At 38.0% G+C, this 13,940-nt stretch overlaps 1 protein-coding gene across 4 annotated transcripts in view; it reads right to left on the bottom strand.

Annotated features, from left to right (window-relative positions):
• dgkg (diacylglycerol kinase, gamma) overlaps positions 1-13,940 on the bottom strand; it is a 517,080-nt gene that overhangs the window by 388,969 nt on the left and 114,171 nt on the right. For all 4 annotated transcript variants that reach the window (XM_073046856.1, XM_073046861.1, XM_073046859.1 and 1 more), the window contains exon 3: positions 9,227-9,303. In XM_073046856.1, coding sequence (XP_072902957.1) covers positions 9,227-9,303 — 77 coding nt within the window. The remainder of the gene's footprint in view (positions 1-9,226; positions 9,304-13,940) is intronic.

Genomic DNA, 13,940 nt, shown 5'->3' with positions numbered 1-13,940 from the left:
ATTCCTAGCTTTCTTTTTACCACAACTTATGGTCACAGTCAACTGTGGGGTTATCCCTGTACCTCACAGGATGGTATTTTAAACATACTCATCCAACCAGGAGCAATCCAGTGGGGTATCTTGCCAACTACGCCAATTAGAGGAGCAAACTAAAAGGCCACTTGGAGTTGGAGTTCGAAACTGCAGGTGATTTATTAAGAACTAGTGCATATCAGGAGATCAGTCAAAGCTGATCTACTTGACCATGAACCCAGTACAACTTTTACATTCTCAGTTTACAAGATTACCAGCAAAATTATTTTTTGATAACAGAATAGTGGCCATAAGAAAGCACAAGTTACAGACTAGGCCCTGATTACAGAATAAAATGATTATCCACACATCTAACAGCAAATCCATTTTTTATTATAGGAATGGGTGCACACTATAACACAATTACTGAAGTTCCTGAAATGTGTGTTGTCACTGCTGCATTCCGTGTCTCTACGTCTAGTCTTTGTGGTTTGGTTACCACGTTAGCACAGTCCACATCCTATTTACTAGTTATCAGCCCTCACTAGTCTTTCCCCTACAATAATGTTGCAACCTCAATAAATCAAAATCTCTTGTTGTCTTGCAGGGTTTTAAAGGTGGGGTTACAGCTTGTTTTAACAAGACAATTACCCAACAGCATGCAAATCTTACTTTCATATCCATAGGGGCAACAACAACCTGACTTGGGGCCTTGGGGGAGTGGGGGAATTAGAGGCTGGAGAGAACTCTTGCAGTTTTTAAAAAATCTACTTACATTGAGTTTTGATCCTACACATTCAATATCAAAAAGCAGAGAAGACTAGTTGGTTAGGAAATTTCTGATATAATGCATGGAGATGGAGATAGTTTAATATGTAGTGAATTTTAACTTGTATCGAAATACGAGTTATTTTAATTCAATTCTGTTGACTCAATAGGATCTAGAATTAGTATGGTACATGGGTACTCTTAAATAAAACAAAGTTGATCTACAACTATTTATGAAAGTGTTCAACAAAAAGCAAACTTTACTTAGACCGATAGTTTCTGACTATTGTTAGCACGGTTTCCCAACATGCATTTCGATCGATATAATAAATGCAGCCCTTTGTTAACCAAAACTTAAGGCTTTTGGCAATGTACAATTTCTTCATCATTCAAACAGATTATGGATGATCCATGGAGTAATAAATGCTTTCTCATTGTACCTCTTAGTAATTCCGGTTAAAAGAATACACTAATATTAACAAATGGATAAGCATCAAATTCCATCTGGTAAGTTACACATCACCACCATCCAAATTGTACTGAATTATTTCTTAAGTCATCATCTGGAAGGTATGGAACCCAGTTGTTAAAACTACAATTCTCACCCCAGGTTTCCCAGTCAACATAAATAGCTATCATCTCATCTTCTTTTAATGTCCTGGAAAATTATCCCAGAGTCTTAATACTCTCAAGCTGAACCAAGCAGATTTTATTTGTATTACTGTATAGCACTGCATAGGCAGAATTCAAATAATATTTTTCAAATTATTTTCCATACTTGTTTATCACCAGTGATTTAAATACATGGTGTGGACCCCCGCAACTTCAAACATACAATTTAGGAAGCATTCTGTTCAATTTTTGCCCATTTGATTCACCTCAAACCTCTGAAATGCAGTGCTTCTAATTAAGCTTATCTGGCCTGCCTTAATGTCACCCTCCAAACTTGGGTATCAGAGCACAAAGTCATGTATCAGTGCATTGGCATTCCAATGCCATTGTCTCTACAATGCCATGGTTGGCATGCAACTGCAATAGTCCTACAAGAGTTTGGGGAAAACACTGTGGAGTCACACAGGGCAATTGTGTTCAAATGTTGCAGAGCCACGTACTGCAATGTGACTGCAATTCAATTGTAATCTCTCTGTCTAACATACAAATTCTTCCACACGATCAACATGGCTAAGACAGAAAAAGAATCATCATGCGCTGAAAAGTATAGGACCCTGAACTCCATGTGGTACCCAGTAGTCAAGAAGAACATTATGCATTAATGGTGGGTCTGCAAGATTGGATTGCTGGCTCTTTTATTGGTGCCAGAATTGTTTATTTTTTAAACCAAAAGGACACTTTAAGCTTTGATAAATTACAGTTTGCTACCAAAATGGTATGGACAGAGTTCTGACTCTGAGCCTGTAAGAAAACATAATTAAAAACAGTGGTGCAAGACAGGAAGAGAAATAAGTCAGTAAAGGTCAGCAGCAAACTTAACACATTTCACTGTCAAATGTATTTAAAAATCTGAAGAGGAAAAAGACAAGGATTCTTTTCTTGATTGATGAAAAGAACAGATTAAATTCCAAAGATGAGTATAAATAAGGCACTGCCAACGAGTTCAAAGCCCATCATATTAGTATTCATGCATCACCAGCATGGAACATCACACTTTTTGCCAATAGAACTGACATCAAGTAAACATATTACAGACATGAAGGGTGAACAAAGGACAGAAATAGACCACTTAGCCCCTCAAGCCAATTCCACCATTTGGTAAGATCAGGGCAGATCTGTCACTTAATACCAAATTGGTCCTCAGGCTCACACCTCATGGCACATTTAAATTATAAAAAATCAATTTACTCCAGATTTGAAATTAACAACTGCTCTATGTAAGAAAAATCCAAATTTCAACCACCCTTTACAGTTGAGGAATTTCCCTATGTCAACTCTGAACTCTAATTGAAACTGTTTCTGATGATTGGAAAGTTCAAGTCACATTCCAAAAATTAGAGCTAAAACTAAAGTCTAACTGAGCTACACAAACACAAGGAGACCTCCAGATGCTGGAAATTCAAGCAACACACACAGAATGCTGGTGGAACGCAGCAGGCCAGGCAGCACCTATAGGAAGAAGCACAGTCGACGTTTTGGACCGATGTGTGTTGTCTACCTGAGCTAGTTTCATTTGCCTCCATTTAGCCGATATTGCTCTAAAACTTTCTTGTCCCTATACCTGTCTAAATGTCTTCTGAATATTGCAATTGTACCCATCTCTCCAGCTTCCTCTAATGTTGCTACCCATCCCTGATTATGTTGGAGGAGGAGGTATGAGCTATTTCCTTGAGCCCAAACTTAGTGCATTGTTAAAAATGGAACACACAGTGTACACATACTGCTGGTGGAGAGTGAATATTTTGAGTGATGAATGGGATGCCAGTCAAGCAGGTTGCATATTTCTGAGAGCTGTTAAGTCTCTCCAGTGCTACTGAAGTTCTGCTTTGAAAATCCTCAAACCCATTTAGGGAGTCAGAAAGTGAATTATTTCCAAAAGAACACACACCTTACTTATTTTGGTAAGAGTAGAAATTACACAGGTGGCCCAGTTAAGTCTTGAATACATAGTAAGCATTAGGATAATGGTGATAGAGGTGTTGATGCCGTTCAACCTCAGGGAAAAGTGCTTAGGCTCTCTTGTGTAGGAGGCTGTTACCACCAATGTGTCATGAATATTACTTGCCCATGAATGGTTGTTGTTTAGGTCTTGCAGTAGGCAGGTACAACTTTCATTTTCTGAAGAGCTGGTATTAAAACTCATTGTGCAATCAATGTGCATCCCATTTCTGCCTCTATGATGGATAGCAGGGTTTTGATAAACAAGCTGATAATGACTATGCTTAAGTTACCGCCATTAGTACCTGCCGTAACAATGTCCTGGGGACAAGATCATTATTTTCCACCAATCTTAGTTCTGTTCTTTTCTACAAAATGCATCTTCAACCAGAAGAGAGTTTGCTATCGACTTTAATCAACACACAAAATGTGCTGAGTGACTCGGCAAGTCAGCTGGCATCTATGGAGGAGAATAAACAGTCAACATCTCAAGCCAAGACCTTTCATCAGGAGTTTATTCCCCTCCATAGATGCTGCCTGATCTGCATCTTGTGTGTGTTGCTCAGATCCAACATCTGCAGAATCTCATGTTTATAATCTCTCCTTGAGGGCTAACTCTGTGAAATAATACATTTTGTCAAGCCCTGTCATACTTGCATCACATATGAATGAGCTCTTGAAGTCAATGCTTTTGATGAGGTTCTGCAGTGATCTGAGCAAAGCTCAAACTGAACTCTATGGCTGGGTGTTGTTTGATATCATGGCTGACAATATCTACCATTATCTTGCTGATGACTGAGAGAAGACCTATTGACTTGTCCACCATTGACTTGTCAAGCCTAAAATTAATGAAGGAATGGATGAAGGGTTCAGCAGTGGTCCTGGTGCTGGAGAAGCAATGGGAGTCAGTGGCAAAGTTCAGAGGTCAATTTAATTAAAAAAAAATCAGACAATAAAGAGAGAGATCAAGCCATTGGCTAGGGCAAAAATACTTTGTAGTAGAGAATGAAAATTTAAGCTGATCTGTTCTTGCTTAAAGTCTGCAGCAACTTTTCCCTCTCTGCATTTCACTGACTTCTGTGTGTACTAATTAATTTCATATTCTTTCACCTTCATGTTTTTACAGTCATGATCATATATTGATGCCTTCTCTACATGGCCTTGGAATCTTGAGACCGCCATTATAGAACACTTCTGTCTTGTTTGTGGTCCAAGTGAATTTTGTTTCTAAGTATTTATCACAATTTTCCAACACAACAGTTCATTGCCAAAACATTATTTTAAACTTTAAAACCTCTAATAGCTGGGTTTTCATTCCAACAAATTAATGAAGTTCATTTTTGAATAATGAAATATAATTTTACTAGTTAAAATGCGGAAAAAACTCTGACCTTTGAAATAACAAGATCACTTACATTTAATAATGCACTTCAGTGTCGACAGCATCAAAAGGCACACAATAATAATACTCAGATTCAGACAAGAAGCCTTAATAAAAAGATTCATTTCAAGTAGCAACACACAAAATGCTGGAGGACATCTTGATAAAAGGATCTTAGCCAAAATGCTGGCTGTTCATTTCCCTCCATAGATGCTGCCTGACCTGCTGTGTTCTTCCAGCATCTGCAGTCTTTTCATTACAAATGGTCAAGTTTTGTAATGTCAAGATTCTGATGTTTGTGATTAAAATGACCGGGAACAAAGTGTTTGGTCGCTTTCATCACAAGTTTCTTAAAAAAAAATCACAAAAATGCAAAACTTGATTAATTGATGTGAATCTTCTTTACAAACCCCAGAAATCACATCTCAATATGCATTTTAGCTACCATTCTGTAACAAGGCCTCTTAATTCCAATTTGTCTTATCTCTTCTTTTCTTTTTCCCTCCTTTGACTTCTATCAACATCTTCATTCATGTCGTCCCTTTCATGCAGTCTACTTCCCACAAATTCCTACCTCTACCATTCAGTACTCCTCAACCACTTCTAAACTTCTGCTGTCCCAGCAGGCTTGGACAAGCCAAGCAGATATAAAATGTACCACTCCCTGTAGTTAAGACTGACCTACACTCAGTGGCCGCTTTATTAGGTAGACATGCTCGTTAATGCAAATATCTAATCGGTCAACTACATGGCAGCAACTCAATGGTTAAAGCATACAGACTTAATCAAGAGGTTCAGTTGTTGTTCAGACCAGACATCAGAATGGAAAGAAATGTGATGTAAGTGACTTTGACTGTGGAATGATTGTTGGTGAGAGGTGGTGTGGCCTGAGCATCTCTGGAACTAATGATTTTCACACACAATAGTCTCAAGAGTTTACAGAGAATGGGGCGATAAATAAACAAAACTAAAGCATCCAGTGATTGGTGGTTCTGTGCGTGAAAATGCTTTGTTAATGAGAGATGTCAGAGGAGAACAGCTAGACTGGTTCAAGCTGACAGGCAGGCGACAGTGACTCAAATAACCATATACTACAATAGTGGTATGCAGAAGAGCATCTTTGAATGCACGACACTTCGAACCTTGAAGTGGATGGGCAGAAGGCTACAAGCATACACTCAATAGCCACTTTATTAGGAATAGTAGGTACCTATTAAAGTGTACACTGTGTGTGTGTATGCTGGAATAAAATTGGTAGGCTAATTACATTAATTAGTGTTTAGGGGGCCACTGTAGACCTTCACGTGGAATGGACTTGTTAAGGGAAGCTTGTGTTTAACTTGATTAAACCTTCAAGAACGTTACAGGATGGTTGACAAAGGTAGTGAGTTTGATGTTCAGTAAGAATCTTTGACAAGGTCGCACATGTCAAATTAGAAAAAATGTAATCCCATAGAAATCAGGAGAGAGCTGCAAATTGGATGGAAAAATAGATCATCCAGAGCCCTCAATGTTCAGCCTTCTGTTTTATATATTATACAATAACTAATTCCTATTATAATTGCAGGGAACATGATAGAGAGGGTAACAGAACTGAATGATTGATGATGATGAGGAAAGCCTGAAAAATACGGGGGGGGGGGGGGGAGAAGAGAGAGAGACATAGAGATTTGTATATTTGTGAAGCGTGTTATACAGGACTATGGCCACTCCGACCACTTTGCAATGAAATTTTATCAGCTACACTATTCACAATGTCATGTCATTCCTGTGTCATTGACAAATGTCTTATAAGTGTGGCAAATATTTGTGATATCACATAGATGCTTCTTGAACCTTCTGAGCTACGTCCTGCTCCCATAATCTCTACTCTGTGCATGCTGTGCCTCGGCTGCCAACTTCCAAAAAAAAAAATTGTTTTCGCTTTCATCAGCTTCAACTGAAGCTGCTAGGTTAACCCATTACATCCACGGTCAATAATACATAATCCCTCCATGTATAGCAATACCTAGATTTTAAAATTTTTAACTTTTGAGTTAAAGCAAAATCAATGGCTGCTCTCCATCAACACTAGTTCCACTGCCCTATTTGATTTCCGTTCTAGCCTAATTGTGGGACAATTTACAGTGACCAATTAACCTACTAGCCACTACGTATTTGGATTGTGGGAAGAAACTGGAGCACCCGTTGGAAACCCGTGTGATCACAAGGAGTACGTACAAGCTTCCTTAGTTAGCCCCATTTCACTGCGTTTGGCCCATATTCCTCACAACTGTGTGTGGAAAAATTTGCCTCTCAAGTCTGCTTTAAATATTTCTGTTTTCACTTTAAACCAGTGTTCTTTAGTTTTGGACTAAAAGATCTGGGGAAAAGCCGAAGACCATTCACTGTATTTATGTCCTTCATGATTCCATATACTGCTCTAATACCTCCCTTCAGCCACCTACGCTTTACTCTGGTGCAATGAATATTCAGCCTGCAAAACAAATGCAATTTATCACTGTAAAAACAACTTAAAACTACAGGCAAATGCGTAAATAAAATCAACTGCAGCTAGAATTCAGACTGTGTCACTTTGCAAGGCTACAGGAATAAAACGCAAAGCCTTAAGTATCAAAATGAAACATTACATTTCAGTGGTGCATGTTCATTATTTGATATTTGCTAAAAATAGGCAACACTGAAAAAAATGTGTTTGGTGAATGCTAAATCTTTCCAGTTTCATTTATTTTGCTGATGGAAATGAGTTTTCTGTCCTTTTATAGGAATACTATTAGTTTAATAGTATCAAACTGAACTAACTCAAGTTGACATAGCACATAAGAGACTACTATTTGCATTGGTTTGATGTGAAAATGAAAACTTAAAATCTCATAAATAAAACCATAATAATCCCAAATATCCTAAACTACATACAGTAACTTCCTTTTTTTGGCTTTAAAGACAAGTCCAACTTAATTTGAACAAGTCTGAAAAAAGAGCAAGAGAATGAAGCTATAGCAAGAACAAAGAATGATACATTGTCCCTTACAACCGCAATATTCCCGAGGAGGCATTTATAGTTGCTTAAGCATTTCAGAAGCACTATCAAGGGTATAATATTGGAAAGCTGATCAGGAAGTTATGCAAGGTCCAACAAAGAGCAATAAAATCAATGACAAGATCATCCATTTAAGGTTTTGTTTGAGGGATGAGTATCGACAAGATCACTAGAGAACATTTCTGACGGTTACTAAAAATTCCCAAGTAACCATCCACTCAAACAGAAAACTGAGCACTAACAGCCTTTCACAACAGATCAAGCAATCAGCTGGAAAAAAACAATTAAAGCTTGACAGCCTGCTCAACCCCGTCAAGTATAATAGGGTCCTTTCCAACTTGGATTGGATAGCCAGGTTCTAATCATTAGACTTGATGCACCATCAATAACTCACTCTGAGACGTAAGAAGCGAGATATCGGCTTTTATTGACTGGAAGAATGAATAACACTACATCCTGGAGAATGAGGCCGAGCTCAGGCCTCAATCGCCTTTATACAGGGGTCTGTGGGAGGAGTCACAGGAGCAGTCAGCAGGGGTCTGTGGGAGGAGCCACAGGAGCAGTCCAGACAGGTATATCTAGTTCACCACAAGACTATAAGTTCCAGTGTCAAAATTTGGGTCTATGATGAGCCAACAAATCTGAATGTAGCAGTACTTGAGGTATTCCATTTTATATTTATTACCTACAATTAACTTTAATCTCAACCACTGCCATGCTCAAATCTGTATGCCCAGAATAGATCCAAGGTCAAACCTGGAACTTTTTCTGGTTCTACTACCAAATCATATTGCCCTATAGATTGCAGGTCAAAACTAAGGTCTTTACCGATCAATATGGTGTTTTCATTCCATATTTTATCCTTCCATCAACTAAAACAACCCTCGTCATGAAATCCATGCTGCTCACTTCTGAGCTTGTACAACAGCAAAAAGCTGGACTTAGGGACTCAATCAAAATAATAGATTAAAGATAAATAATTTTCACAAACACATGCTGATATTCATAAAATCCAATGCAAATTGTATTATTAATCTAATGATACTGCTAATTTGAATAAAATGCAAGTCCATGACATTGCAAAATTATCAGCACAAAGTCTTCTAAATAATTTGTTATATTGTCACAACAAAGGGAAATGTCATTTAGGCACAATGGACAGAATACAATAATACATCAATAGATCCTTTGGGAAAGCATCACTTAGCGATGACCTAAATATCTTAACTTTCTTCACTTCATTTAAACTGAAAGATAATGCATATTTTCTACTTTAGTGAATTTATTTTGTTATATTCCACAGAAAACTAATACTTTGAAAGCACAAGAACTTTCAGCACCATGTTAAGAGCAGCTCCAGCATGTGTTATTATAAAGCACACAAACCGGAAAGGTTAAGAGCGATAGATAGTTACCTGTTCAGGATTGTATTTGGACAGCACCCCATCTCCATGAAATTCCTCCAGCACATCTTTCAATTTCTTTGAGGAATCTATAAATAAAATTTCAAGAAATAATTATTAACTGAATTGAATTCTAGCACAGAAATATCTGTATACTTCTTTGATCAGTCCCATTCAACTTCTCTTTATTAAAACCCTCCACAGAGGTATATAAACATGATTGAACCACAAATATTTCCATCTCCATCACAAACGGCAGGTACATTAGAGTTCACTTATCTGTCTGATGGATCCTTAATTTCCTCTACCTCTAACTGACACTTAGAAGAAACTGGAAATTAGCAATCTTATTTTAATATTAAAATGATGTCTATTTTTTAATCAAATATTATTCAAAGTTAATCAGGAATACACAATGCCTTTGGAATTATAATATTCCAGAAGGATGGCATAATTTGCCTACAATGTCCTCTGGTTTTTGATGTTTCTACCCTGGAGAACAGACTTGACTGTCTACTCTCTCAATTTTAAAAACCTCTATCAGATCTCTCCTCAGCCTCCAATACCGTTGGGGCAACAATCCAAGTCTGTCCAACCTTTCTTTATAGATGTTAACCAGTAATCCAAGCAACATCCTGGTAAACCTCTTCAGCACCCTCTGCACATCCTTCCTAAAACAGACCAGAAATGCATGCAGCATTCCAAGTATGCTCTGACTAAAAAGTTTCATGTAGCTACAGCATGACTTCCTTACTCTAGTACTCAACATCACTACCAATGAAGGCAATCGTGCCATTGCCTTTGTTACTACCAAATGGCCTAATTCTGTTCCTATATCTCATGGTTTTACCCACTTCCATTCCCACTTTCAGTGAACAATGAATCTGGATCTCAAGATCCCTCTGTACCTCAATGCTGTTAAATACTTCATTTACCATTCACTACCATTAAATACTTCCTCCTTTCATTTGACCTCCCCAAGTGTAGCACCTCACACTTGCCTGGATTAAACTCTATCTGCCAAGACTCTACTCATATCTGTAACTCATCTATATTCCATTCTAATCTTTGATGGCCCTTCACACTATACATAGCTCCACCAATCTTTGTGTCATTTGCAAATTTGCTAATCCACCCATTGGACATTTTCATCCAAATCACTGCGGAACACCACTGGTCATGGACCTCCATCCACAATAACATCCACCCAATCCAACTCTGACTTCTACTGGCAAGCCAGTTCCGAGCCCAAACCTGCAATTCTCTCGGAATCCCATGCATCCCTATTTTCTGAACACTCCTTGTCTCATCGTAATCCACACACCTACTTGAGACTCTTCCACTGACTCCTCCACACATTAAGAGTTTATCATTTCCTTTCTCACTTTAACAGTTTCCTAGCTAGTGCACCCCAGAGACAGCATCTGAAATCAGTTACTTCAGATAATGATTCTGCTCTCTCCAATAAACCCATCTTTTGTTTTACTTGTTCCAACATCACTTGTTTATGCTTTGAACTCTTTTAACGTTTTATCTCTGCTAAATCCCATCAATCACAGGCCTTCCCTTTTGGCATTTCTACTTCTCCGCTACTTCTTCACTTTCTCAGTGTTTCCTTGAACCAGTTTCATAAGTTGTTTTGATCAACCTGATCACAACAAACCAAGAATAATGGATAAAGTCTTAAGTCTTATTCTTAAGACTTTAAGAATAAAGTCTTAACCAGCCATTAACTGTTCTCATGATTTCACCTTGATATTAATGGCTACTTACAGAAACCTGTGGATATACTAAACAAAAGCTATGTTGAAATATCGCTTGAGTCAACTGAAAATACATTAAAACTAATTGGACTTTTGCCTGTATGGAAGCACTTCACCTAACTGCAGAAGTTAAAAGACAGGAGTCTATTTCCAAATGGACTCAGGTTTTTGCTGGATTTAACCTTCACACTGAAATGCATTGTTCTGAGTTAATTTCCAAATATTTTTGAGGATGGTTTGAACCAATTTGATAATACATGTAACAGCACAAATGATGTCCAACAGAACTCCATATTAAATAAGGATCTAACCCCTTGATTAACGATTTTGGTCTATGGCATTAAAAAAAAGGGCTGGGAACCACCAATCTAAGTAGGTATTGGCATTATACACCGTGAGTGCATTGAATCATATTGTTTTACAATTATGTATCAGTTATCTGCTGCATTAATTTTGTGACACTTAGGAATAAGTTCAATATAATTCTTAATATTAAAGCATCAGACATATAAAGTATCTGACTCTACTGTAGACACTTTATGTTTAATGCACATTTTATTCCTTACCATCCTTTAATTTTATTTTTATATACTTGCCTATTCTTTATAATTGTTGAATGTTGGTTTTTTTTGACCTAACACACCATAGAAAATACCTAAATGCATGTGGTGAATAGAGCTCCTTGATATTATTTAATATGAACATGTTTATAGCTTAAGGAAATTGAGGTAGAAGCTACTGAACAACAAAGAAGCAAACAGCAAAATCTATTGAAGAAGGCATGTTGTATATGAGTCAACAATAGATGAAGCATTATAGATAAATTTGCTGCCACTCTATATGAAGCATGGTAAAATGGGAAAATAGATCACACTCAGCATGCAGTGCACAGGCGTCAGTCTAGCTGAAGAGCCCGTAGTATTATTCCAGTGTACAGAATAGTAGTAATTAGTAATCATAACCTAATTGAAGGGAATTAATTATGGAAATTAAATACAAGTGCACCAACATGCAGTAGTCTTCAAGGTGCCACAAAAGATAAATCAGAATTAATTACAAAACTCATGTGCATTATCTTAATCCACTATTTTTTAAAATGTAAGTAATGAGGAAGCCAATTAAAACTATCAAAGATGACATGCATTGATGACCATAACTCACAAAGTGAAGTTTTAATTTGATGATCTAACTGGGCAAATCCTCCTCTCATTAATCAATCTGTGGCGGTGCAGAAGGATATTAACCTTAATTGAAGCCACAATCAAACCATTAGACCTTCATCCTGAGGTTTGGCTTTCCCCATGTAGGAAGGTCTGGAGGGTAATCACTAATTATATGCTTGCTGCTGCAGCAGGAATAGTTCTGATGCAAAGTTTCAGCCAGATATGCTTTTTGACCAGCTGTGGCAGCTTTATCACAATGAGGATGTGAGGAAGATGAGCGATAAGAAGGGCATCGGATTACCTCTTGCTGAACGAAGGGGCAGAAGAATCAGACTGCTGAGCAGCAAGGGCAGGAGGCCCTCGGTTATACTGGCTGTACAGTGAGAGCTGACAGAGGCAGCAGTGCAACCTACACCATCCCAAGAAATGCCGCAGTGGCAAAAAAGGTCTACTAGTAGTTCAAGGTGATCATTATAAGTAATAGCATTGCTATTGAACATTTCTCTTGCTCCCTACACATCAAGCTCTAATTCCCAAACACCTGCATCTCAAGGAAACTGATTTCTACAAAGAGCGTTCTCAATCAGCTTATGCACTCGATAACAGATAGTGTTACAAGCCCTAACCACTTAAAGGAATAAACACTTCTTTGCAGCACAATGAAAGCACTCAAACACCCTCGCACATATCCTTTAGACTGTCTCCTTTCCTTTTGAATGTAAACCTGGCTCACAATCAGTATTCATTGCTGGGGAGGAGACGCAAGGAAAATATGAGAGCACCTGTCAGCAGAGGATGAACTCCAAATCAGGGAGGGTGTGTAGTAGTCAAGATAACAGGAAATACTTCTTTCTATTTTAATATATATGCATAGCTATCTTAGCAAGATACTGCCTGGATTAGAGGGTATGAGCTACAAGGAGAAACTGGGCAAACTTGGGTTGTTTTCACCAGTGTTTTGATGCTGACAGGTGACCTGATAAAAATTTATAAAATTACAGAAGCATAGAGTTGAGTCAGAATCTTTTCTCCAGGGTAGAAACGTCAAATACTAGAGGACGTGAGTTTAAGGTGAGATGGGGAAAATTTAACGGAAATTTGTGGGAAAGTTTTAAAAACAAAAGACTGCCAAGGATAATGGTGGAAGTAGTAGCAAAACTTGTTTAAAAGGCTTTTTGATAAGTCCCTGAGGGAATGGAGGAATATGAATCACATGCATGCAGAAGAAATTTGGTTGAAATTGGTATGTTAGGCACAGACATCATGGCCCAGAGGGCTTGCTTCTGTGCTGAATGTTCTTTGCTCTAAGTATTTCAAGGTATATTTTAAGTCTGCTGGAACAACTTGCTTACCCTGTTTAGCTGCTTTTTTTTTTAAAAGGGAGGAGAATTAGATCAAAACTGTAGGCACTAAAATGTTCTGTGGTGTTGTAGGCTTCCTCAGATTATTAAAATATTCTTTAATGAAGCCAAGAAGTTTTCAGAATAAAGGGTTATTGGCATGCGCATTGACAAACAAGTATTTCTGCTTTCCATAATAGAATAGAAATCTCAGATATGCAGGCTGGTTAGAATGACAATCACAGCATCGTTCTGGGAGATTGCAAACGACACGGCAGAAAGACCACGATCCGCTGCTCGACTAGAATCAGTGAGCAGGAAGATTTTTTTAAAAAAAAGAGGCACTGAGCAGCAGTGAGCACGAGAAGGAAGTGGTGAAATAAAAGAAAACATCACCAGGAGCAGCACTTGGCCGAGGAACCTATAGGACCAAACACCTAGGGACAAATCTTCAAAATAC

This window comes from Hemitrygon akajei, chromosome 5, assembly GCF_048418815.1.
Source record: "Hemitrygon akajei chromosome 5, sHemAka1.3, whole genome shotgun sequence".
In the NCBI taxonomy this organism is placed as follows: Eukaryota; Metazoa; Chordata; class Chondrichthyes; order Myliobatiformes; family Dasyatidae; genus Hemitrygon; species Hemitrygon akajei.
Note: the sequence above shows the minus strand (reverse complement) of the source record. Positions and strands in the feature narration are given on the sequence as shown.